The following is a 27,151-nucleotide window of genomic DNA, read 5'->3' as shown; positions in this document are numbered from 1 at the left end:
TTTTAACACATTTCTGAAGCGCGCATCTCGCCAATTTAAACTCGCCACACGCATCCATGTTAAACATAGCAGAATTCGCACTTTTCTGCATATGGAGATTAAAACTCTCCAAAAAAGCTACTTTTTAATAAATTCGCCAATTTTAAAATTCCGTGCTCTCTGCATAGGCCCCAATATCTCTTACAGCAAGTTAACATAAGAGCCAGCAGCACCACGTGTTAAGTTTTTAATATAGAAATGTTATTCATTTATCACTTTATATTATGACAGAAGCATGAAAATGTATAAAGAATTGATTAGCCTAGAGTGCACCATGGTAATGTACTTTCTGTAGAGGATTTGCTGACCTTATATCAGTTAATCCCCTCATTTGTAAATATTTATCTAATAGTACATAGGTTGCACCCATTGTAATCCTGGACATCAAGGCATCTAATAATTACGATTGTTTATTACTTGTGATCGGTGAATACAGTTGTTGTATAGCATTGTTTAATAGTCTTCTGCCTTATTTTAAATTATCCATGTTACTGTCTGGGAGCTGAGGACTCCCTTATCCAGATGCAGCAGCAACACACCCCCTAGGACCAAACACATTCTGTGAAACTCCCCAGTCCGTATCACCGGCAGGACTGTAGGATTTACACTCTGTGACTATATTACCCATGCCATTATCATGGATAGTTTTGCTCCAATACTTTCAGGGACTTTATTCAGTTTCTTACACTGTGTTTTTTTTTCAGATTTACTCTCATATCTCTATGCTTTTTTATGTAGTCTGCACATAGATACACAATTCTTGATCCAATATATATAAATGGACACCAAAGTGTTCAAAATACCAGCACTGGACAAAAGTATAGTGAAAATAGAAGAAATGGGTTTACTGTATTTACTCTATAAGAGACACGATATCCTAACCTTTCGATCCCCAGAATGATCTTCCTCTAGAAGGTACTATTTTGATGTGTGTGTGTGTGTGTGTATATATATATATATATATATATATATATATATATATATATATATATATATACTTACCATATATATATATATATATATATACACACACCAAGCAATGATTTCCTTTTTAACATATTCTCATGTACAGTAATGTTGTAACCTTTTCTGTCATTGAAATGCTGCTTTGGTCCCTGAAGTTAAAGGGTTAATCTGATTTCTCGCCTCTTTAAACAAGTTTTGTTCTTTCTAAACTTTTGACAAGAAAGGCATCAAGAAATGTAATGTTTTATTTTAATTTTCTTACAAAGTAATACTCAACAATACATTTCAAACAGTGTACCGTATATTAAAAAATACAGAAATAATACAACTAAAAGCAAAAAATAAAATGTGTATATATATATATATATATATATATATATATATATATATATATAAAATCAATAATGTCACGTGGTTGGTTTGGGTTTTCATTTTCCAATGTGTGGGGCCTAAAGTTTAGCAGCCTACCTGAGACAGAACAGACACGGATGAGAACACAGGGACCTGAGACGGCAAGAACAGCAAAAGCAAGAAAGGGCAGTAACAGTAACACTGACACAGACACCAAGAAACGCCAAGAGGTGGAGAATAAACAAAAGAGGTTACAAGTGATAGGAAAAATATGTATTGTGAAACACAGACTTAATTTTGTCATTAGAAACCGCCCTCAAATCAACTTGTACGAGGAATGTCCCATGCTGCCTACCCTTCATTCCCATCTAAAATGTTACACTCTGAAAAAATACTTTGGGAGTATTAAAGATGGCTGGCAGCTCAGGTCCTCAATGGACCCCATGGAGAGAAAGGAGGGGTCAGACAGCCGAGATAAACACAGGAGTAACACAGGAGTAACAGCACATACACAATCAAATAGGAGCCTAGATATATTCATATATACTATGCCATTCAATACATTTTAGATACAACAACTAGGATAATATGAATATTATTTTCTTATCACCTTCAAGAGAAAAAAACTAAACAAGGGGGGAAAAAACTACGTTTGTGAAGAGTAAATTAATAAAAGGAATTTTATTTCCCCAAACACATTACCGTATGTTAAAATATTTGTTTATTATTTACGGTGGCAAAATGTCCGTATTTTAAACATCAGCGTTACAGAGCTGATCATTCCTAAAAAGTAAATATGACAGCAGAATTGCATCAATATTTCCCAAAAGCAGAGATCTATTGGAGGATTTCCCAATTACATAATAATGATTATAGACCATGGTTTAAACAATGATGCTGTTTCTCCTATACTGCATTAACACTAAAATACAATGTTAAGAACGTTCAAGTAAAAACACAAGCCAGCCGAGATTTGCACATGGCTAATATTTATATAAAATGGTCATTCGTCTTCTGTTTCAGCTGATTTGACCTCATGCTGCCCTCCCCTTAACATCTTGTTAAAAACAGAAAGTCTCATAACTTGGAAATGTAAAAAAAAAACTTCAGTGTCTTATTATCAGATAAACCTAGCAGCAAAATTCACAAACTCTGCTCTATACAACGTGCATCAGGCTGGGAAAACAGAAAACAGACCGCCATCTTGAAAAAAAGTCCAGATAAACTTGTGCCCAGGCTAACAGAAAGGATCATGGGTGAGGAAAAAGTGGCTAAATAAGAATATGTTGGTCTCCAGAAGCTAGAACTGTAGATTAGTGATTGTGGTATGATCTGTATTATACAAACACAATCTGCTATATAAACATATATGATCCATAGTTGAGAGTCTTTAAGGGGATAACAGATGGCTGGATTATAAGAGGGCGTTCACGCACACATCTGTTGTTCGCTGTACTTCTTGTTACTTCCTGATGAGACACTAACCCTACTTACTGATATAACTCTTTAGTGATAGGCCGTCTTAATTGTGCTATCAACTAGGTACAGTAGCATCTCTTATCGCTCTCTGGTCGTATGCTTGTACACAAGCACAGTGGCCTGTAGAGAGAAGGAAGTAGCCATCTTAAAAATACCACATATAAAAATTAAAGGTTTACTTTTCAACATTATCTTTTCTGCTAGGCCCTCCTTGACTGTACACAGGCAGGCTCCAAAACATAGAAATACCAGGGACCAGGTCACTGGGAGCTCCAAGAAGCTCTTCCTTGCAAAATCCAACCTGGAATTCATTTTTGCTTATGGGAGAAACTCAGGAACTGATAATGTACCGAAAGACTGAGGGCACACACCTATTTAATACCTTCACACACATTTACATGTGTACAACAGAAAAGTCTCACTCAGCTTGGCGGCCATCATTAAACCGCAGATTTCAGATTTGTAGGACACGGTATAGGCAGGAGTGTTCTTTGTAGGTGCAGTTCCACTCAGCGACATACATTGGGAGTGACAATGCAGCGAAGAACTTACCCGGCTAACATCGTGACTAGTAGTATTAACATTTCTCTCATTGTTTTACAGCTTCACAAAGTTTGACTGAACCCTCCGGACAGCACAAGAATATCACAAAATATATAATACAGACTGCGTTTAATAGGGGATCATACAGAGGACAGAAGGCGTTAGCACCGCGTGGAACTGCACCTTTAACAGGGCATGAAAGAACAGACTTGCACTATTCCTGAAATACCTTTTACCGGGACAAAAAAAGCTACACTCTCCCCCATCTCCTACTCCACCAATACACTATGCAGAGGGTGAGTTGTGGAGGGGGAAGGGGGGTGGATGGGGAAAGGAGAGAGTTAACAATTTATCAGAGCAAAAGGAATGTCCCCCCCATTAGATCCTTCTCATCTTCCTGCATCAGTTCTGATTTGTCCACTTGTGAATAAAAAGGCATGTCTGCTCGTATTCCCGCACAGCGTCCGAGGGGCGCACCTCACACCTGCAAAGTGACCACACGCAGCCTGTTCCCAATATCTCTCTCAAACTCTGTCTTCTTCCAACAACAAGATTCACCTCTAGTCACAGAGTGTGGTGTGGGTGCCCCATATCACAGTGGGGGGAACGGGTGTGGTGTGGGCACCCCCATATCACAGCAGGGTAATGGGGGTAGGGTGGGTGCCCCATATCACAGCAAGGGTAACGGGTGCAGTGTGGGCGCCCCATATCACAGTGGGGTAATGGGTGTAGTGTGGGTGCCCCCATATCACAGCGGGGGTGACAGGGACAAATATTAGAATAGAATACAAAATAGACACCTAAACAGACAGAAAGAAGCGAGGCCCCAGCAGGAAGTGACTCTAAAACCAGCCAAAAATACAACAACTTCTCGGGAAATAAAAAAACAAGCAAGGCACCAAATTGTCTGCAGATGATAAATAAACATCATCAGTGGAGGAAGAGTCTGCCATGCAGCTCTGCACACAGACACACACACACTCACTCACTGCTCTATACACAGACACACACACACTCACTCACTCACTGCTCTACACACAGACACACACACACTCACTCACTGCTCTGCGCACAGACACTCACTCACTGCTCTGCACATAGACACACACACACACTCACTGCTCTACACACAGACACACACACACTCACTCACTGCTCTACACACAGACACACACACACTCACTCACTGCTCTGCACACAGACACTCACTCACTGCTCTGCTCAGACACACACACACTCACTGCTCTGCACATAGACACACACACACACACACACACTCATTCACTGCTCTGAACAGACACACACACACACAAACACACACACACTCATTCACTGCTCTGCACACAGACACACACACTCACTCACTGCTCTGCACACAGACACACACACTCATTCACTGCTCTGCACAGACACACACACACACACACACACTCATTCACTGCTCTGCACATAGTCACACACACACACACACACACACACACACACACACACACACACACACACACACACTGCTCTGCACACAGACACACACACTCACTCACTGCTCTGCACACAGACACACACACACTCACTGCTCTGCACCCAGACACATACACACACACACTATTCTGAACACACACTCACTCACTGCACACAGACACACACTACTCTGCACACGCACTCACTCAATGCTCTGCACACAGACACACACTGCTTTGCACAAAGACCTACTCACGCACTGCTCTGCACACCCACTCACTACTCTGTACACAGACAAACAGTGCTCTGTACACACTCACTGCTCTGCACACAGACCCACACTGCTCTGCACACAGACATACATTGCTTTGCACACACACACTGCTCTGCACACAGACACACACTGCTCTGCACACAGGAACACACTACTCTCTACACACACTCACTGCTCTGCACACACACGCACTCACTCACTGCTCTGCACACAGACACACACTGCTCTGCACAGACACTTCTCTGCACACACACTCACTGCTCAGCACACAGACACTGCTCCTCACACAAACACTCACACTCTGCTTTACACAAACACACTCTGCTCTGCATACAGACGTGCAACATTCTGCACACAGACACACTGCATGCAGACATACTCTTCTCTGCACAGACACACACTGCTCTGCATCCAGACACAATGCTCTGCACAGACACACTGCTCTGCACACAGGCGCACTCTGCTCTGCACACACACTCTGCTCTGCACACAGACACGCAACATTCTGCACACAGACATACTCTGCTCACAGACACCCATTGCTCTGCATACAGATGCACACCGTTCTGCACACAGACACACACTTCTCTGCATACACACACTCTGCTCTGCACACATGCTCTGCACACACACTCTGCTCTGCAAACACACACTGCTCTGCATACAGATGCACACCGTTCTGCACAGACACACACTGCTCTGCACACAGACAACCATTGCTCTGCATACAGATGCACACCGTTCTGCACACAGACACACACTTCTCTGCATACACACACTCTGCTCTGCACACATGCTCTGCACACACACTCTGCTCTGCAAACACACACTGCTCTGCATACAGATGCACACTGTTCTGCACAGACACACACTGCTCTGCACACAGACACTGCTCTGCACACAGACAACCATTGCTCTGCATACAGATGCACACCGTTCTGCACACACACACACACTGCTCTGCACACAGACATGCAATGTTCTGCACACAGAATCCCCCTAGACTGACGAGGCTGGAATCCACATTTTACCTGTACCCCCGGCATCCAGCCTAAAAATTCCCATATCAAGCTCCCCATAACACAATAAAAGGTGTGAAATAATAAAAAGCAGAGTATGTTATGGGGAGATTGCTTTATACAAGACGGGCTCCCCCGGCTCCTCGTGCTGATCCGCTCATTAATTAAAAAACAAAGACAAATGATAAAAAAAAAAAAAAAACAGAACGAGAGACCCTGGAAGGTCCCAGGTAAGTGTCCTTTTAACCTCAGGCAGAGGGCAGGTGAGTCTGAGCAGCATTCGCACCCACAGAAAAGGCCAGACTAGATGAAATACTCCTTCTTCTCTTCACAGCTGTTCTGACCGCCCTCTGCATTGATAATCGCTGTGTCTGCATCTGCTGCATCGTCCGCACCTTTGGCTTCATGTGTAAAGTACGTTCCTGCAACAGAGAGTGGGGACTAGTCAGTTAGTCAGAGGTGTGTCACAGGTAGTCAGAGGTGAGTCACAGGTAGTCAGAGGTGAGTCACAGGTAGTCAGAGATGAGTCAGAGGTAGTCAGAGGTGAGTCACAGGTAGTCAGAGGTGAGTCACAGGTAGTCAGAGGTGAGTCACAGGTAGTCAGAGCTGAGTCACAGGTAGTCAGAGCTGAGTCACAGTTAGTCAGAGCTGCAAGCTCACATCCATATTCTAATCAAGGATTTGACACCTTATAATGGACCAACAGGAGTAACATTGCATGTGCCAGAGAGCAGAAAATGCTATACAGTGGTATATACACACACAACAAGAATACACCGCACTCGGCACCATGTCTGGAGAAAAATAAATCTGCTATTAATAGTCTTGTTAAAACAATTACAAAGAATACAAAAATGTCAGACATAGAGGACTGTGGGATCTACGCACAATAGCACTTATACAGACCAACAAGTTTCTCCCGTTTTGGCTTTAACAAGGACTTGTGTCAATAATACAGTGCCCATCCCAACGTCAAAAGAACACGAGAGGGGTCACATGTTGTGTGTGTGTGTGTGTGTGTATGTGTATATATATATATATATATATATATATATATATATATATATATATATAGTATAAATAAAAAGATGAGGTCCACAGCACACTCAAAATAGAAAAAAAGGATTATTTAATCTTAGAAAATCATCAGGTAATCACCAAAACGCCAGAGCGACGTACATTTCAGACCTCTGTGTTGTCAATGAAGCAAGAGCAGAATATATAGGGAAAACACACATAGAAAAAACATCAAGTTCATAATTAACAAACCAAAAGCAGCTGTGTAATCAATGCTGCTTATCTAAACAGCCAATCAGACACCATATGTCATAGATTAGCATATGTTACCTTTAGTGTTCAAATCACACGTAGCTGAGAGTAAGAATAAATGAACTATCTCAACACCTAATCCAGAGTGTTGTGTAGGGGTACCTTTTGGAGTAACCTAAGCAGCGAGTGCAGCGCACCGCCGGAAAGAAACTCGCCAGCGTCCCTAACAACCAGAAGTAAATAAAGCATCATCGCGCATGCGCAAGCGGCGGGACCTAACCTATCAGCCAAAGATCGCAGCAAGCCGTCAGGAAGGGACATGCTGGCGTCACTAGCAATCACTACTAAGTGGAGGAAGCTCGCGCATGCGCAAACTGTGGAAGCTAGTGAAAATACTAGCAATGCTCCCTTAGGCCTCGTTCAGGGTGCCAGAGGCAGGAGTTGGAGGGCGGGCGTTCGCGTGTGCGAGCGGCAGTCTGCTGGGCGATGTGTGTACATCCTCCCCAGCAGACTTTTTCAAGAGTTGAGGAGGCGGGGAGGGGGCGGGGCTACAGACCTCAGCTTAGGGATCGAAGTTGCAGTCTTGAAATCATTCTCAAGAATGATTTCATCGGCTGCCGAGGTCCCAGTGACGCTGCTGCAGCTTCAAAAAATGACTTGGGTTGTTTATTGAAACTGTAGCCAGCGTCAACTCCGTACTTCGGAGACAGGGCAGCTGCTACCCTGACAACCAGTATTCAATTTGAATACATTGTGTCCCACGGCAGCTCGCACGGCACCACACCCTCCCGCCGAAACCAGCACCCTGAACGAGGCCTTAGTGTCTATAAACACAGTATGGTATAGTAACAACCATCTAACGCATGCGCAAAGCGCACTGTCCTGCCACGAGAAGAGTTAGGACCCACACATAGATACCGCAAACCGGCTGAATCTCCACCCGCTGGCATATTATCTAACTTATACCCCAGACCTAACTAAATATATGTTCTACCTAATTTGTCATATTCTCCATCTGTATATACATAAAAACAACAATGACTGACTAAGCAAACAGCAGTAACATAACAAAAGAGAATAAATCTAAATAATCACACAATCAAAATCAATAAAAAGAGGGAATAAAAGGGAAGCACTGGAGGGAGAATGAAAAGACATGTAAAGTAAATGGACAGAGATACCACCATTCCAAGGCAGATACCCTAACATCAAGCAGGTAGACACCACATCAGCAAACCGGGTATAGTCAAAGACACGAGGTACAAACACTAGCAAGTAGAGTCCTTCAAACATACATGAAATCCAGGGGAAGACCCGATAGCAGGTCACGTATATACAATGAGATAGAACGGGTACACTTAGCATGTGCATGGACTCAAAGGAGCGTAATGGTTGACACCAGTGGGGTAGCAACGTAATAAAACGCCACTCTCCCAGATAGCATCCTACTGACAGATAACCAATGCTAGCATCCTTAAACTGTATAACATCCACTCCTCAGAAACCCGTCAAGTCGTAGTCAAAATTTAGATAATGGGGATACAAAATCCCCAATTTGTGTATGCAGTAGGCCTCACGTTTTTACGGATAAGAACCCTATTTCCTCCACGCCTCGGTTTCAAGACGTGGTCTATGATTTGTACCCATAGCGGACTGATACCGTGCCCTGCTGACAGAAAATGAGCGGACACCGGCTGATCTTGTACCCGACGTCGAATCGTGGATTTGTGCTGGCTCACCCTTAAGTTTACTGGTGGTCTCGCCAACATAAGCCATGCCGCAAGGGGACTTGATCAAATACACCACAAAATCTGTATCACATGTGGTGTAGTGCTTCATGTGGTACTTTCGTCCTATTTGAGGATGTGTGAATGTTGGGCCCTTTGAATGTTCCCGCACTGAGCACAAGAAAGAAGTGGAAATGTTCCCTGGAGTGGTGTGCTCAAAAACCTTGTAGTAGTGGTTTTTGCAGTCCCAAAGTCAGCCCGAACAACAGAGTCTCTTATTGTGGGCGCTCTCTTGTAGGACATTAAAGGTGGTGTGGTTAGTATTTTACGAAGTTTCACATCCGTTTTGATGAAATACCAAAATTTGCGGATGAGACGACTGATGTCAGCACTAGCAGTTGAGTATGTGCTAACAAATGGAATTCTGCCCTTCATCTTGTTCCATGGTTTTGGACAAAGTAAAAGTTCCCTGTCCATATTGGATACCAATGTGCTATCCGACTCCAATGCCGACAGGGTATAGCCCCTGGCTATAAACTTATCAACCATTAGATTTAGTTGAGTGTCCATGTTCGCGGGTTCACTGACAATCCTCTTCACCCAATACAGTTGACTCTTAGTGAGGGAGCATATGCTATGAGAAGGATGAAAACTTCCATGTAATAACAGAGTGTTACGATCCGTACTTTTGTAGTATAGATCCGTCTGTAGGGCATTACATGATACATACACTCTAGTATCCAAAAAACAGACCTCTTTCAGGTCATAGTGCAACTAATGGTGTCCAGGGCCATGTTCAGTTGTTGATGAAACAAGAGGAGAGAATCCACGCTGCCCGACCACACGAGGAAGATATCATCTATGTAACGTTGCCAAGTTATGGCACATTGTTCAAATAACGGATTATTAGTGTATACATAATGATCCTCAAAAAAGTTCATAAAAATATTCGCGTACGAGGGAGCCACATTTGAACCCATTTCGGTCCCTGGTACCTGATTGAAAAACTGATCCTCGAACAAAAAATTGTTCTCAAATAACATCATCTTGAGTAGTGATAAAAGAAAATCCTGTTCCTGATCAGTGAATGTTTGTGTCCAAGCAAGATAGAAATGGACAACCTCCACACCCCCACGATGAGTAATGGAGGTGTAGAGGCTATCCACATCCATGGTAACCAGGAGCATGTTAGTGTGTGTTAATATTGAGCGTCCTAAGGTGTAGCAGGAACTGGGTGGTATCCTGTATATAGGAAGGGTCCATAGTGACAAGGGGTCTAAACATCAAATCCAAGAATGTAGCAATTGGTTCAAATATTGAATTGGTACCCGCCACTATAGGATGTTCTGGAGGGTCCTCAAGCCTCTTATGTACTTTTGGAAGTATATACAGTACAGGGATGATGGGGTCATCCACAGTCATATAGTACTTAAGCTGTTTATTAATCAGTCCCATGGTCTCTGCTCTGGCCAAAAATGCCTGAATGGTCCGTCCTATCCTAGCAGTTGCATCCTGAGTAAGGGGGAGATAGTTGTCATGGTCAGACAGTTGTCGCAAAATTTCAGCGCGATATGAAGCTCTGTCCATGACAACTATCACACCCCCCTTATCTGCTGGCTTGATTATGATGAATTAGTTTAGCCCAAGGTTCTTCAGTGCCTGTCTCTCGAGTTTGGTAATGTTAGGCCAATTATAGCCACCTATCTCTTCTTTTGTTTTAATTTAGTTAATTCAGCCAAAGTCCATTGGATATATATTTCCACAGCATGGTTAGTGGATGGCGGATACTCTGATAAGTATATAATATTATTTCTGTGGTTTATGGTTCTTTGTTTGTGTGCACCCAGCATCAGTATATGTGTATATAGAAAGTCTCGTTACGAGACGAAAAACGTCAGGACAGAAGGAAGAAGCATCAATACGTAGTCATTGTGGGACGGTACCTGGCCAGACCGCATCCTTGCTGTGATTGGCTGGTGGTGTGAGAGGCTTATTGCGCTCAGGCTGTCGGGACTCAGGAAACGGAGAGTCCCTTGTGTGTTATCAGCAATTCAGCTTTTACTACGAGCAGGCAGCTGATTCCATTTTCTGCAGCACGAACACACGTGGAGGATCTGCTTGAAGTACCTACTCCAGCAGGCGGAGACTTTAATATTTAAGAAATGCGCTTTTATATTGTTTGTCTGTGAGTGAGCTTATTTCCCCATCTTCCCTATATATTTGTAATAAATGTGTAGCAATTTTACAATATGGGCCATGCACATTTCTCTTTTAGATTTCCATTGGAGGTGGTTCTCCCGTTTGAAAAGCAGTCTATGCCTGGAATTGGACATTAATCAACTTTTATTTGGGGCTTTCAAAGGGACTGGTATTGATCTCTCTGTTGTTTGTTTAAATCTGGATTACTGTATGTCCCATATCTAAGGGATTTTTATTGTCCATGCATTAGTACTCACTAGAGGAATATCCTTGGTATAGTGAGTTCAATTAATAAATGATTATTATTATTAGAGGCGCAGCTTATCTTTTTCTTTATATATATATATATATATATATATATATATATATATATATATATATATAAAATCAAAAAATAAATAGATGATACCGTTCTGTGGCTAACGAAATGCTTTTATTTGTGCGAGCTTTCGAGATACACTGATCTCTTCTGGAAGAAGAGATCAGTGTATCTCGAAAGCTCGCACAAATAAAAGAATTTCGTTAGCCACAGAACGGTACCATCTATTTATTTTTTGATTATTGAAGCTCGGCTAACACGGTACTGATACCTCTATATATATATATATGTATATATATATATGTATATATATATATATATATATATATATATATATATATATATATATATAGAGTTAAGTTATCTTTAGTAAAAAAAGTGACAAAAACCCTCCACAGCAAAGCATATAGCAAATGGAAATATAACTGTATGCTCATTTGCATGTCCTAGGCAACCCCACCTTTCACTATTATCACCCAGCACACAGCACTTCAACTGCAGCAAGGGATTCTGGGAAATGACATGCAAATGAGCACACACTTTTTGCTTCTAAACCATTTTAAACATGGTTCCCTATAGGCACGGTCACAGCTTTAAGCACAGCCAGGGTTAAGATGCATAGCCAGTAAACCCACCCACTCACCATACAGTAACTTAACTAAGTATGGTAAACCCCATCCTCATTGCTTCAGCTTTGTGTAACGGGTATTCCCCCTACCCCAATCGCAGATAGAGTGTATGTGAGGGGGAACCTATATGTTACCAGGTGTGGTGCAGTATACCTGTCAGGCTCACAGGAGGTCTGAGCCTCCGCTAGTGAGAGCCTGGGGTGAATCCTCTGGAACGATCTTCTTCGGTCAGTGCCTCCACCTGTGTAGGATTCTAGGCGTGTAGAATGTCCCCTTCACAGGACCCACATATAGTAACCACATACACAGGAGTATAAGTGTAACCGTTTACTATATGCAGAATCAAACATAACACAATACACATAGCAATAATAATCGTGACAGTGTCCTTCTATGACACTCACAGACAAAACTACCCACAGGCATACTATCTCACAGTGCCTTAACCCCACACCTTATACCTTCCCCAACACCGTGTACCTCACGAGTCCACTTAACAGACCCAGAACCTATAGGCGAGATCAGCGCCTGATGTACCGGTTTGGTTGGTGCACTTAATACGATACCTGCCCCAGTGCTCCAGCACCTGAGGCTGCAGATTCTTCACAAAGGATCCGCCGCTCTGCGATCTCCTCTGTGATGTCCTGCAACTCTGCCTGACGGTGGGTGACTCCCGCATGGAGTGACCCTCGTGACCTCTACGCGTTTCTTACAACGTACTTCATCAGGTGAAAATGCATAGAGGTCACGAGGGGCTGCTGCGGAGCGTCCACGAGCTGAGAGGTGTACCAGTGGAGACAGGAGAACACGACCAACGGGGCACCGGTCCAGACCCGATTTACATCTACTCCTTTGGATCCCACCTCCGGATCTCCCGGTTATACCTCAGCAGTCTTTTAGCTAGATTGTAAGTTATTTTTCTTTATATTGTTTGATTATTGTAATTGTTGTTATTCACATTTGTGGAATATTTTTATGATATAAATTTATACTGCCTATACTTAGTGTGCCCTCTCCGTTTTCCTTTTTGTCTTTTGCTGTGTGAGCCCCCTTTTGGGAACTTACACATTTTAGGAGATTAAGGAGTTCTCCTTACGGAAGGCAGCAAAAGTATAGAACTACTTCTCTGAGGACAGCACGAGCGCGGATTGCAATCAAAAACCTCTCCCAGAGCTGCTAAACGACAATGGCCAGAAATGAAGAGTTCCATTCCGAGCTGTGTGGGAGTGCGGGAGTGTGAGTATAAAGGAACAAGAGAGCTGTATCGTGGTGTTTGTATAGGGGAATAGGCGATCTAGGGAAGTGTGAATAGGGGGCCTGTACAAGGAGGTGTCACAGGGAGATAGGGGAGCATCTCCTACCTTTATGTCGAGCAAAGTAGCGGCCTAGGATAATAAGCAGGCAAAGCATAGCGAAGACCACCACAGCCACAACGCCCCCAATCACTGCATGATCCACCACTAGGGTGGCCTCCTCTCCCGCCCGGGTATCTGTGCCAAGGTAGAGACAGGTCAGAGAAAAATGTTAACTTTTAACCAAAGATAAAACAATAACAATAAAGTACAACTATTACAAAAGCCGCAGTGCATTGTGCTGAACAGAACACTTATTGGATGGGCGAACGAAGTGAAGACATCAACTAGACGTTGTGGCCACATTTTTTAACTGTGTTTTCGATTGTTTTTGTTTTCTCTCTCCACAGGCCAAACGCCGTGACCGATTCCGATGAAGCTCTGAGGGTCCCTTCCTGCCGTCCTAACTTAGGCTGCACTTATGGTGCCGGCGGCAGCGACGCAATGTCACGTCAAAACAAGTGCATTGCTGCCGTCGCGTGCGCTTATAGTAAGCGCGACGCGCCGGTGCAACGACTTGGTCGCGATCGCTGGAAGTCATCTCTATTTGATTGTGCCAGCGACCGCAGCCTGACGTCACCGTGGCCGGCACTATAAGCGCAGCCTCAGATCTGCCAGGAGTTTCAATCAAATGGGTTCCGCCCACATCTTGGAATCATGTTTTTGTGGTTTTTCAAGGGATTAAAACATTTTTTAAACGGTACATTTAATTGACCGGATTCTTGATACAAAACCTTAAATGTGTTATTTTGCAACTTGTACTACATTTTCAGACAATTTGCTTGAACCGTTTCAGAGAAATTAAATATTTAAAAATAAAATTGGTAACCATGGTAACAAACAACCGTGTACAACATGAGCGTTTCTTTGACCTCTAGGTGGCAGTGATAATTATTCACAGCACAGTAGGTTTTTTCATGATATTAACGATGTCTGATCTTATTTTGCATTAAACGGGCAATGGATGGAAGGGAAGTAAACATAATTATGCCCCTTTACAAAGCATTAGTAAGACCACACCTTGAATATGGAGTACAATTTTGGGCACCACTCCTTAGAAAAGACATTATGGAACTAGAGAGAGTGCAGAGAACAGCCACCAAATTAATAAAGAGGATGGACAATCTAACTTCTGAGGAGAGGCTAGCTAAATTAGATTTATTTACATTAAAAAAAGAGGCGTCTAAGAGGGGATATGATAACTATATACAAATATATTCAGGGACAATACAAGGAGCTTTCAAAAGAACTATTCATCCCACGGGAAGTACTAAGGACTCGGGGCCATCCCTTAAGGTTGGAGGAAAGGAGATTTCACCAGCAACAAAGGAAAGGGTTCTTTACAGTAAGGGCAGTTACAGTGTGGGATTAATTATCCAAGGAGACTGTGATGGCAGATACAATAGATATCTTAAAAAAAAAAGGTTTGGGCATCTTTTTAGAAAGGAAAGGTTTAAAGGGCTATACCAAATAAGTAAACAAGGGCAGGATGTTAATCTGATTGCCAATATTTGGAGCCAGGAAGGAATTTATTTTTCCTCTTATGAGATAACATTGGATAATGTGTCACTGGGGTTTTTGTTTGCCTTCTTCTGGATCAATACACTGTAAGTAGAAATGTACTGTAGGATAAAGTATCTGTCATCTAAATTTAACACAGGTTGAACTCGATGAACAACATACAGTATGTATTTGTTCAACCTCATCTACTATGTACGTTTTTTTTTTTTTCCAACTTTCGGACAATTTGCTGTGAATGTAATTGTTACATGGAAGTGTTTTGCAATTTGTAAAATTATAATAAACGTATTTATTTTCAAGTCGTGTAAGTATTGTGAGAGTTGAAGTGGAATTCATTACTTACATTTTTACTTACTAAAGGACAGTACTTGATCGTTGTGACAGACAATAGTTACCTTGTCTGTCAGTGGAAACTAGGCTTATTTATACAGATGCAGCTACGAGTATTCTAACACTTGCTTTGAAAAATCTGGGGCATTCTCCCAGTAATGCTGCAACATTTCTGTGACATTTCTGCAGAAAGACTAATGGCCCATCTGATTAACACAGCGGGGATCCCTGGTCAGTTTTAATGGGACTGCCAGGCACCCCCGCTGTGTTAATTCGATGGGCCATTAGTCTGTCTGCAGAAATGTCACAGAAATGTTGCAGCATTACTGGGAGATTGCCCCAGATTTTCCAAGGCAAGTGTTAGAATACTCGTAGCTGCATCTGTAGGCTCATATAATACCACACAATAGTATGATAAATTGGCCAGACATTACTGTTTTTAACTGAAGTTTGACGATACTAGCACAATTTGATGACAAAATCCACAAATTAAAGGCATTTTAAATGTTATTTTGCCCGTATTTAATTCTGTGCTATGAATCTTTGTCCTATTAGGTTTAATCCCACAATGGGGAATAAAATATCGTGTTTTCCTAGTATTGGAAGGGAAATCCATCATGTTAGCCGAAGAAGTAAGAGAAAGATGGCCCCACACAAATTAGGGTTCGGGAGTAAATGTATAGTCTAACCTCTTTATCGCCAATAAACCAAATACGATTGAGTTCCCCTACGAAACCTTTGACAGTTTTGGCTCCATCCAATTAACCAGTAAAGCTTTTCACGTATCAATTAAAATCATCTACAACTGGATTAACATTTGTCAGAATTAGGACGGTAGCTCATATTTCAGTGTTGCCAAAGAGAATGGTTATGAGGTACATGTGTAGAAAATTTGATGGTGCAATAATTTATTTATATACTGCATGATTTTCTCCCATTTTTGTATTTATTTTCCTGCACTCCCAAATGCAATGTTACATAGTTACATAGTAACTATATGTACTGTATATACTGTAATTGGCTGCAGGAAATGTGACCTTCAGACAATTAACGGACTTGTGACTTGTAGCTACTTAGAAGCTGCAGGGAACTAAAGGCTCTGCTTTGATTAAACCGTTTTCATCATCTTCCTCCAGCGTTTTCAGAAGTGCCCGCAAGATTTCTGGTCAATAGGAAGCCACAACTGCATTGTTTTACAGCTTCCTATTGGACGGCCTTTAAAACCCAGGAAGTAATACCGGTAACTTCACCCATAAGTATCTCAGGAACTGGGGGTCCCCAAAACTGAATAGAGCAATCCAGCTCTGGAGGACCCCAAGTCCCAATACTGTAAGAAAGAGGGGCTAGTAAGGGGGGATTGCTGCTTTGATACCTATAATAATTTTAATGTTTTGCAATTCTAAAAGGTAGATCAGATGTATTTTATATCCTAAAAATGCCTGATAAGTCAGAAATTAAACCCATAATATTTGGATCAAAAACATGCTATTTCCCGATAAGTAAGATCATGCCGTCGGCATACAAATTCACTTTATTTCAATGTTTCCCAATATTATAACCGGGCAGAACTTCAATTAATGAGCTAGCCAATGGTTCTACAGCAATATTAAACAGGAATTGTGATAAAGGGCGACCTTGCCTGATGCCTCTCCAAAGTACAAACCTATCAGATTTAGTTGAGCCTATAAAAATGACAGCGGAAAGATTGCAATCGATTTTTGGCTGTCTTTAACCCTTTCAGACCTGGCTTATAGTTTGAAATCAATATATCCAAATACAGAGTAATGCACATAATCATGTACACCAGCCCTGAAAGGGATAAATAACTGCCATGAACACAAAATCTTTGCCTGGTAGTAAAAAAAAAATCAATGCAATGATACTAAATGCTTTAACAGCATTCAGACAGTAATAACAAAAAAAAACTGCTTCATCTTGTATAAAATATGTATAATTAGACCAGGTAAAATTACTTTACGAACATTGATGACTAGATGCCTACCTTGGATAAAACGGTTTGATCTGGATGTATAATGTTTTTGCAAAGTGGGTGCCAAGCGGTCAGCTAAGATCTTAGTGAAACTGTTATAATCTTGATATGAAGCTATGTTTTCTATATGTAACGGATCAGGGGGCACACGCCTCTCAGTGGGTCCCCGTCACCTCTAGCTCCACGTCAGCCTCCTGACCTGTTCCCCCGCTCACTCAACAGCTTACCTCCTCCACGCCGAGCTGTTCCTCCGCGGCGCACCCTGCATCTGCGTGCACGTGATCGGGGTGCGCGCACGGCAGCCTTAGGCCTTGCCCCCGCTGCCTGCTACAGCGTTCGCTGTGGCGGACGCTGCGCTCACGAGCCCTCCCCGCAATGGCGCCGGGCCCGCTTTGAGGGGGGGCCGCAGCGCTCGCGCGAGAGCTACTCCTGCTCCTAACTCGCGTCGAGCGGCTAGGCACGCCCCCCGGCGGTTCAGCCAATGAGGGCGAACCTGCCGGATGACGTCATGGCCGCGCCCCCGTCACTCCTCCGCCACGCCCCCCCCGGTCTCTGCTCCTGCAGTGAGCTGCAGACCGGGGAATCGCCGGAACGCGCAGCCAAAAGCGCGGGCGCGCATTACAGCGCCGTGACTGGGGCCTTAGCCTAACAGAAGGCACGCACCCGATCCTCTTACTTGCCCTCCCGTGCTGCTGGCGCCGCCCCTCATCGGCTGAAGGCTATTGCCAGGTATCACTCTCCTGTTCCCCTTCCTGCTTACCTGGACCTATCACTTCAACTACTCAGCCAAGCCTCCGCTCCACCCCTTGCTACCATTGGTCCTCCTTCCCTTATAACCCCAGTCTGCCCTCTCCGTCGTCGCTCAGCATAGCTTCTGTGTGGCTCCTGTGTGCAGTGACTATGCCAAGCTCTCTGTTTCAGCTCCTTGTTCCTGTCCCTGTCTCTGTTTGGATTCCCTTGGATTGATCTCGGCTCGGCTTAACTATGTGTACCTCTCTACTCCTGGACTCTGCTTTGGACCTCACTACGCTGCTCTCTCCTGCCCCTGACCCTAGGGTCTTGGACATTTACCCTCCGACTTCTGGCACCCCGGACTCTGCAAGTATACCGTTAACCCTTTTCTCACCAGGCCCGGCAACACAACTTACCACACTCCGGGCACGCCCTCACTGCTGTGGGTGCGTGTTATACCCGTACCCACCTCAGTACTGGGGACTGGCCAGGTCTGCGGGCATACAGGCGTTACATTATGCTGAGCCCAACAAACGCAGACCCCCCTGAGGTGGGCCAAGGTGTCACTATGGATCACTGGCAATTTTTAAGCGACCAAGTTACCGCTGTGGCGCAAAAACTTTCTACACTCTCCCTGCGGGAATCTCAAGCTGTACCGTCCCCTCCTGCCACACTACCTACGGGTAATTTGGAACCATGTATTCCACCTCCTAATCGGTATGCCGGAGACCCCCTTACTTGCTAGGGATTCTTGAACCAGTGTGACGTCCAGTTCGAAATGTCCCCATCTCGGTTTCCCTCAGGTCGTTCGAAGGTGGCCTACGTCTATGCTCTGCTCACTGGTGACGCGCTCGCTTGGGCTTCTCCCCTCTGGGAACACCGATCAGACTTAACCCAAGATTACCCCAAGTTCCGGCGAGAATTTCAGCTGGTCTTTGACACACCAGCACGTAGAGAGACTACCACTTCTTCTTTGTTCCATCTTTCCCAGGGTCGCAGGCCGGCTGCAAGATACACGGTGGAGTTCCGCACCATCGCTGCAGAAACCCAGTGGAACGATGAGGCTCTTGCCGCGGCATACTGGCAGGGTTTGTCTGAATCCCTCAAGGATGACCTCGCAGCTCATGTTCGTCCTTCATCTCTAGAGGAACTCATTGCCCTCAGCATCCGGATGGATCAGCGTATTCAAGAGCGACGCCACGAGCGCCAGCGTCCTCGTTTACTGTCTCCCTTGCCTGTTTCTCCTAGGTCTCCTCCCTCGGCTCTTCCTGCGTTGGACGCCCCCGAACCGATGCAAATCGGTAGCCAACAGCTTCGGGCCACTGAGAGAACATGCCGCCGAGATGAGGGACTCTGCTACTACTGTGGCTCCCCGGAACACCAACTACATCATTGTCGTCTGAAACCGGGAAACGAGAACGCCCAGTAAAGGTAGAGGGGCTTCTACTGGGTACCATTTCGCCTTGCCCCTCGTCTCCCAAAGAGCTACCGAAGAGAATCCTTCTCCCCATAACTCTTCTGGCTCCTAATATCAAGGTAGAGGTTGAAGCCTTCATCGACTCTGGGTCTGGTGGCAACTTTCTGGATCATGACTATGCTTGCAATAATCGAATCCCGTTAGTCAAGAAGAAGTCACCCATCAACCTGGAGGCTATCGACGGCCGACCGCTTCAACCAGCCTTCATTATTTGGGAATCTATTCCCCTCACCATGACCACTGCGGATGGTCATACTGAAATCATCATCTTCGATGTTTTTCACTCTTCCACTGTCCAGGTCATTTTGGGACTGCCGTGGCTCCAGCTTCACAACCCGCGGGTTAATTGGACCAACGAACTACCGATCCAGTTGGCTCCTACCTTGGAGAAGACGGTCTCACCTCCCGTTACCGTGCTCGCTGGTCTCAACGCCTCTACTCCTTCTCTTTCTTCCCTGCCAGAGGTATACCACGACTTTTTGGATGTCTTTAACAAGACCCAGGCTGAAGGTCTTCCTCCTCATCGTTCGTACGACTGTCCCATCAAATTAATTCCTGGAACCAATCTCCCCAAGTCTAAATCATATCCCTTGTCTGTCCCCGAGACCGAAGCTATGGCGACCTACATCGAGGAGAACTTTAAGAAAGGGTTTATTAGGAATTCCACCTCCCCCGCCGGGGCCGGTTTCTTCTTCGTGAAAAAGAAGGATGGCTCTTTAAGAGCCTGTATCGACTTTCGTGGGCTTAACAAGATTACAGTCAAAAATCGGTACCCTCTTCCTCTAATTTCTGAACTCTTCGACCGGCTCCAGGGGGCCTCTATATTTTCTAAACTTGACCTGAGAGGAGCCTAAAACCTCATCCGAATACGAGATGGTGACGAATGGAAAACTGCATTTAATACGCGTTCAAGTATTGTACTGTATTGTATGTCTTTATTTATATAGCGCCATTAATGTACATAGCGCTTCACAGTAGTAATACATGTGGTAATCAAACAAATAACAGATAATATAAATAACAGATCATGGGAATAAGTGCTTCAGACATAAAATTAACATTAAGGAAGAGGAGTCCCTGCTCTGAGAAGCTTACAGTCTAATTGGTAGGTAGGGAGAACGTACAGAGACAGTAGAAGGGAGTTCTGGTAAGTGCGTCTGCAGGGGGCCAAGCTTTATGTATCATGTGTTCAGAAAATCCACAGTGCTATTCATATGCTTCTTTAAGCAAGTGTGTCTTAAGGTGGGTCTTAAAGGTGGATAGAGAGGGTGCTGTGTACGGTACTGAGGGGAAGGGCATTCCAGAGGTGTGGGGCAGTCAGTGAAAAAGGTTTAAGGCTGGAGAGGGCTTTAGATACAAAGGGGTTAGAAAGAAGACATCCTTGAGAAGAACGCAAGAGTCTGGATGGTGCATAACGAGAAATTAGGGCTGAGATGTAAGGAGGGGCAGAAGAGTGTAAAGCTTTAAAAGTGAGGAGAAGAATGGAGTGTGAGATGCGGGATTTGATCGGAAGCCAGGAGAGGGATTTCATGAGGGGAGACGCTGAGACAAATCTAGGAAAGAGTAGAGTGATTCTGGCAGCAGCGTTTTAGATTGTAGGGGAGACAGGTGAGAGGCAGGAAGGCCAGACAGCAGGAGGTTACAGTAATCAAGACGGGAGAGAATGATGACCTGAGTCAGAGTTTTAGCAGTTGAGCAACAGAGGAAAGGGCGTATCTTTGTTATATTGCGGAGGAAAAAGCGACAGGTTTTAGAAATGTTTTGAATGTGAGGGGCGAATGTGAGAGAGGAGTCGAGTGTGACCCCTAGGCAGCGTGCTTGCGCTACTGGGTGAATGATTGTAGTTCCAACAGTAATGTGGAAGGAGGTAGTAGGGCCAGGTTTGGGAGGAAGTATGAGGAGCTCTGTTTTAGCCATGTTAAGTTTAAGGCGGCGGAGGGCCATCCAGGATGATATAGCAGAGAGACATTCAGAAACTTTGGTTTGTACAGCTGGTGTAATGTCAGGTGTTGAAAAGTATATTTGTGTGTCATCAGCATAGAGGTGATAATTAAACCCAAAAGATGTTATTAGGTCACCTAGAGAGAGTGTATACAGAGAAAAGAGAAGAGGTCCCAGGACAGAGCCCTGGGGTACCCCCACAGAGAGATCAATAAAGGAGGAGGTGTTAGCAGAAGAGACACTGATAGTACGATGGGAGAGGTACAGTAGGATGAGATCCAGGATAGAGCTTTGTTCCGAATACCAAGAGTATGGAGAATGTGAAGGAGAAGAGGGTGGTCCACGGTGTCAAATGCTGCAGAGGTCGAGTAATATGAGCAGAGTGTAATGACCTGTGTCTTTGGCAGCATGGAAGTCGTCGGGTATTTTAGTGAGGGCTGTTTCCGTGGAGTGAGCAGTGCGGAAGCCAGATTGTAGAGGGTCTAGGAGAGAATAGGTGTTGAGAAAATGGAGCAAGCGAGAGAATACAAGACATTCAAGGAGTCTAGAGGCAAAAGGCAGGAGGGAGACAGGTCGATAGTTAGAAAGACAGGTAGGGTCAAGCTTGCTGTTTTTGAGTAATGGTATGACTGTTGCATGTTTGAAGGAGGATGGAAAGGTTCCAGAGCAGAGGGAGGAGTTAAAAATGTGTGTGAGCGTAGGGATTATAGTAGGAGCAAGAGGTTGTAGGAGATGGGAGGGAATGGGGTCAAGAGGGCAAGTGGTAGAGGGAGAAGAGACGATCAGCAGCGACACATCCTCCTCTGAGACAGTGGAAAAAGAGTCAAGGAAGGCAGGAGGAGAGTTAGGAAGAGGTGTAGGATGGGAGGAATAAACAGAGGGGATGTTCTGCCGTATGGATTCCACCTTTTCCTTAAAATAGTCAGCATAGAATACCTGGTGAAGCCGTTCGGCCTCTGCAATGCTCCTGCCGTCTTGCAAGAATTTATGAATGATATCTTCCGGGACATTCTGGGAATTTTCGTCATCGTATATTTAGATGACATCCTCATATTCTCCAACAAGCTGGAAGAACACATTCGTCACACTAGGGTGGTCCTCTCACGTCTGCGTGCTAATCGCCTCTACGCGAAGATGGAGAAATGTCTCTTCCACCAATCTTCCTTGGCTATATAATCTCCGATAAGGGTTTCACCATGGATCCTGAGAAATTGAAGTCTGTTTTGGATTAGCCGCTGCCGAATTCCCTTAAAGCCGTCCAGCGTTTCCTGGGTTTCTCTAACTACTATCGAAAATTCATCCGTAATTTCTCCACTGTCGCACTACCCATTACGGCTTTGACCAAGAAAGGTGCTGATCCCACAGCATGGTCTTCCGAAGCCATCAAAGCTTTCGAGTTCCTCAAAAAGGCTTTCGTCTCCGCTCCCATACTTCGGCATCCGGATACAGCTCTGCTCCTGCCGTCTTGCAAGAATTTATGAATGATATCTTCCAGGACATTCTGGGAATTTTCGTCATCGTATATTTAGACGACATCCTCATATTCTCCAAGAACCTGGAAGAACACATTCGTCACACTAGGGTGGTCCTCTCACGTCTGCATGCTAATCGCCTCTACGCGAAGATGGAGAAATGTCTCTTCCACCAATCTTCCACAGCCTTCCTTGGCTATATAATCTCCGATAAGGGTTTCACCATGGATCCTGAGAAATTGAAGTCTGTTTTGGATTGGCCGCTGCCGAATTCCCTTAAAGCCATCCAGCGTTTCCTGGGTTTCTCTAACTACTATCGAAAATTCATCCGTAATTTCTCCACTATCGCACTACCCATTACGGCTTTGACCAAGAAAGGTGCTGATCCCACAGCATGGTCTTCCGAAGCCATCAAAGCCTTCGAGTTCCTCAAAAAGGCTTTCGTCTCCGCTCCCATCCTTCGGCATCCGGATACAGCTCTTCCTTTCACCCTGAAGGTAGATGCTTCCGATGTGGGAGCCAGGGCAGTACTCTCACAAAGATCCTCTCCACAAGAAAAACTCTACCCATGTGGATTCTTTTCCAGGAAATTCTCTTCTGCCGAGAGAAATTATGATGTCGGGAACCGTGAACTTTTGGCTATCAAATTAGCTCTGCAGGAATGGAGACATCTTCTCAAGGGTACCAAAGAGCTAGTAGCCATTCTCACCGATCACAAAAACTTATTATATATCGAGGGGGATCGTCGTCTAGGATCCCGCCAAGCACGTTTGGCATTGTTTTTCTCTCGTTTTAATTACACGATCTCTTATATCCCCGGTACCAAGAATATCAAGGCCAATTCCCCTTCTCGCCAATTTTCTACAGAGGAAGGATCTAACTAATCTTCTGAGACGATCCTTCCCGCAAAACATATCATTTCTGCCAATAATTTTGATATTCTGGATGAAATCAATAAAGCTAAGGCTCATATTCCTAGGAGATTTAAGGTGCCAGAAGGTCGTCTGTACGCTGCTCCACGTTTTTGCCACAAGATTCTTGAATGGGGGCATTCTTCGAGGTCTGCGAGGCATCCAGGCTTCAAGAGATCTGTGGACCTTATTAAACGGACCTTTTGGTGGCCCAAAATGAACAAGGACATTTTTGATTTCACCAGAGTGTGCCCAGTCTGCGCTCAGAGAAAGTCCGCCAGACACAACTTTCTGGTCTTCTCCTGCCTCTTCCTATTCCAGAGCGGCCTTGGAAGCATATTTCCATGGACTTTATTGTGGAACTACCTAATTCTCACGGCATGAATACGATCCTTGTGGTACTGGACAGGTTTTCTAAGCACACACTTCATACCCCTCAAGGGTCTTCCCAATTCAGCTACCTTGGCTGACATTTTTTCTAAAGAAATTTTCAGGTTACACGGCGTACCACTTTCCAATGTTTCTGACAGAGGTACTCAATTTATCTCTAAATTTTGGCAAGCGTTCTCACAAAGACTTGGCATCTCCCTTCTCTTCTCCTCGGGTTACCATCCGCAAACCAACGGCCAGACGGAAAGAATGAATCAGACCTTGGAGCAGTATCTCAGATGCTTTGTATCGGAATCTCAAGACAATTGGGTGGACCTATTACCCTGGGTGGAGTTCGCTATTAATTCGCTGAAGAATGAATCCACGCAAGAGTCACCTTTTGTCATTAATTATGGGTATCATCCCAGCAGTCTTCCCCTCTCCTCCTCCCCTCTGGTGTTCCCGCAGCGGATACTCATGTCTCAAATCTAAAGAGTTCTTGGAAAAAGATTCAAAGAGCCATGCAAGGGTCCATTCAAAGACAAAAGATGCAAGCAGATCGGCGACGTCAGGTGGGCCCAGTATACAAACCTGGAGACAGAGTCTGGCTTTCCTCAAGAAATATCTAACTCAAGACTCCTTCCCAGAAGCTGGCTCCTAGATTTTTGGGTCCCTTCAAGGTCCTCGAACGGATCAACCCGGTAGCGTATCATCTTTCACTTCCTTCCACCATAAAAATACCCTCTGTGTTTTACGTATCCCTCCTGAAACCCTTTGTCCAAAATGTACAATTTCCGGACCGCCCTCGTAGACCTAATCCCATCACAATACAAGGACAACAGGAATACGAAGTCCAGTCCATTCTTGATTCACGTTGGTCCAGGGACAGACTCCAATTCCTCGTTCATTGGAAGGGATATGGCCCAGAGGAACGCTCATGGGTACCTTGTCATCACATCCATGCTCCAGCCCTTCTCAAACAATTTAGTCGGAAATTTCCTCACAAGCCTTGGGAGGATCGTCCGGAGTCCGATCCTCAAGGGGGGGGTATGTCACGGTAGATTGTGATAGGTTATAATACACACCAAAATATCTGGGTTAAATTGAACACGACTTAGATATAATAAATATAGTTTATTCCTTAAAGAAGGAGGACACACAAGATGATACAAAAAACAAGTTAAAATCCCCTATTAACTTTAATGCAGGATTCTCCACTATAGCTACAAGAAATCTCTGCTTTTCACTCTCCCATTGAAATCAACGGGCTCTGCCGCTATAGGCTTTCAATGGAGCAACTCCACCATTGAAGTCAATGGCAAAATCCAAATTTTCACATTTGCCCATACTCCGTCTGGTTGATCGGAGAGGGCTAGAAATGGCCATGCAGTCATGCCGGAACAGTGACTACATGCAACCAAAATCCCAACCCTCTGGTACTCACAGAACCGGAGGTATAGGCTTACACTTTTTACCCTTTCAGACTTAGCCGTTTTAAAGCCACGCGGCTTTCTTCCATTAGAATCAATATGGCCGGCGCCTCCATAGGAAATGCATGGGCCGGCGCCGCCATAGGATTCAATGGGACCTCCTCTCCCATTAGAGTCAATGGCGCGACCCTTGTGGCGAGCGCAACCCTTTATGGGGTCCTTCATCCTCGAACCCGGTGGTGGTCGAGTGTGGGAGTTCCTAGGGGCAAAAAGAATTTTATTTCTGGTGCCCTAGAACCTAAGTTTCCCACGCCAATTGTATTTGAACTTGAACTAATGTGATAAAAAGCTATTTTTCAGATATTGTATCCGCGTCTGCGGTCTGGATGGCTGCCAACCCGTTCCTGGAGGTCGGCGTCGAGGAATCCCCATTGAAATGAATGGCTCCATTGACTTAAAATAGGGAACCGCCGCTCCTCCTCTCGGGCGCCACCTGCAGGTCTTCTGATGAAAAGGGGCCCAAATCGCCAGCTTCCCCATAGGATCGTATGGAGCTGCAACGGCGACTTATGGGGAGCCGCAAAATGGAGCCTGCAAAGGCGGGAAAATGGAACAAAGGGCTATAATCACTGAATTAACATTAACCCTTTCCCTCCCGCATAGATCCCAGTGTATGTGTTGGTGCAGACACTGGAATAGGAACAATACACATTTACAGGGGAATATACATTTGGGTGCTGAAGCAGGGTAAAAACACATTACTGGACCGCAGTCCAGTTAACCCCTTGCTTCCCAAGTGAGAGCAGGGGGTGGCCACATGGGGTGTAACTCCTTTAATACCGGGCCAAACCCCCTCTCCCATGACAGGTTACTGTAACGGATCAGGGGACACGCGCCTCTCAGCGGGTCCCCGTCACCTCTAGCTCCACGTCAGCCTCCTGCCCTGTTCCCCCGCTCCCTCAACAGCTTACCTCCTCCACGCCGAGCCGTTCCTCCGCGGCGCACGTCGCATCTGCGTGCACGCGACCGGGGCGTGCGCACGGCAGCCTTACAGAAGGCGCGCGCACCCGATCATCTTACCTGCCCTCCCGTGCTGCTGGCGCCGCCCCTCATCGGCTGCAGGCTATTACCAGGTATCACTCCCCTGTTCCCCTTCCTGCTTACCTGGACCTATCACTGCAACCACTCAGCCAAGCCTCCGCTCCACCCCTTGCTACCATTGGTCCTCCTTCCCTTATAACCCCAGTCTGCCCTCTCCGTTGTCGCTCAGCATAGCTTCTCTGTGGCTCCTGTGTGCAATGACTATGCCAAGCTCTCTGTTGTAGCTCCTAGTTTCTGTCCCTGTCTCTGTTTG

General features: G+C 44.9%; 1 protein-coding gene across 12 annotated transcripts in view; it reads right to left on the bottom strand.

Moving 5' to 3' along the window:
- Positions 1-1,232: 1,232 nt before the first annotated feature.
- The window catches only part of CADM1 (cell adhesion molecule 1), a 266,840-nt gene continuing 240,921 nt past the window's right edge, over positions 1,233-27,151 (bottom strand). For 10 of the 12 annotated variants that reach the window (XM_075604260.1, XM_075604261.1, XM_075604264.1 and 7 more), the window contains 2 exons: positions 13,634-13,762; positions 1,233-6,551 (listed from right to left, as the gene is read on the bottom strand). In XM_075604260.1, coding sequence (XP_075460375.1) covers positions 6,433-6,551; positions 13,634-13,762 — 248 coding nt within the window. In that variant the 3' untranslated portion in view covers positions 1,233-6,432. The remainder of the gene's footprint in view (positions 6,552-13,633; positions 13,763-27,151) is intronic. The other 2 variants (XM_075604267.1, XM_075604272.1) reach the window with 1 other exon arrangement.

This window comes from Ascaphus truei, chromosome 6 (genome assembly GCF_040206685.1).
Source record: "Ascaphus truei isolate aAscTru1 chromosome 6, aAscTru1.hap1, whole genome shotgun sequence".
Taxonomy (NCBI): Eukaryota; Metazoa; Chordata; class Amphibia; order Anura; family Ascaphidae; genus Ascaphus; species Ascaphus truei.
The sequence above is the reverse complement of the archived record's forward strand: the minus strand, read 5'-3'. Positions and strand labels throughout refer to the sequence as shown.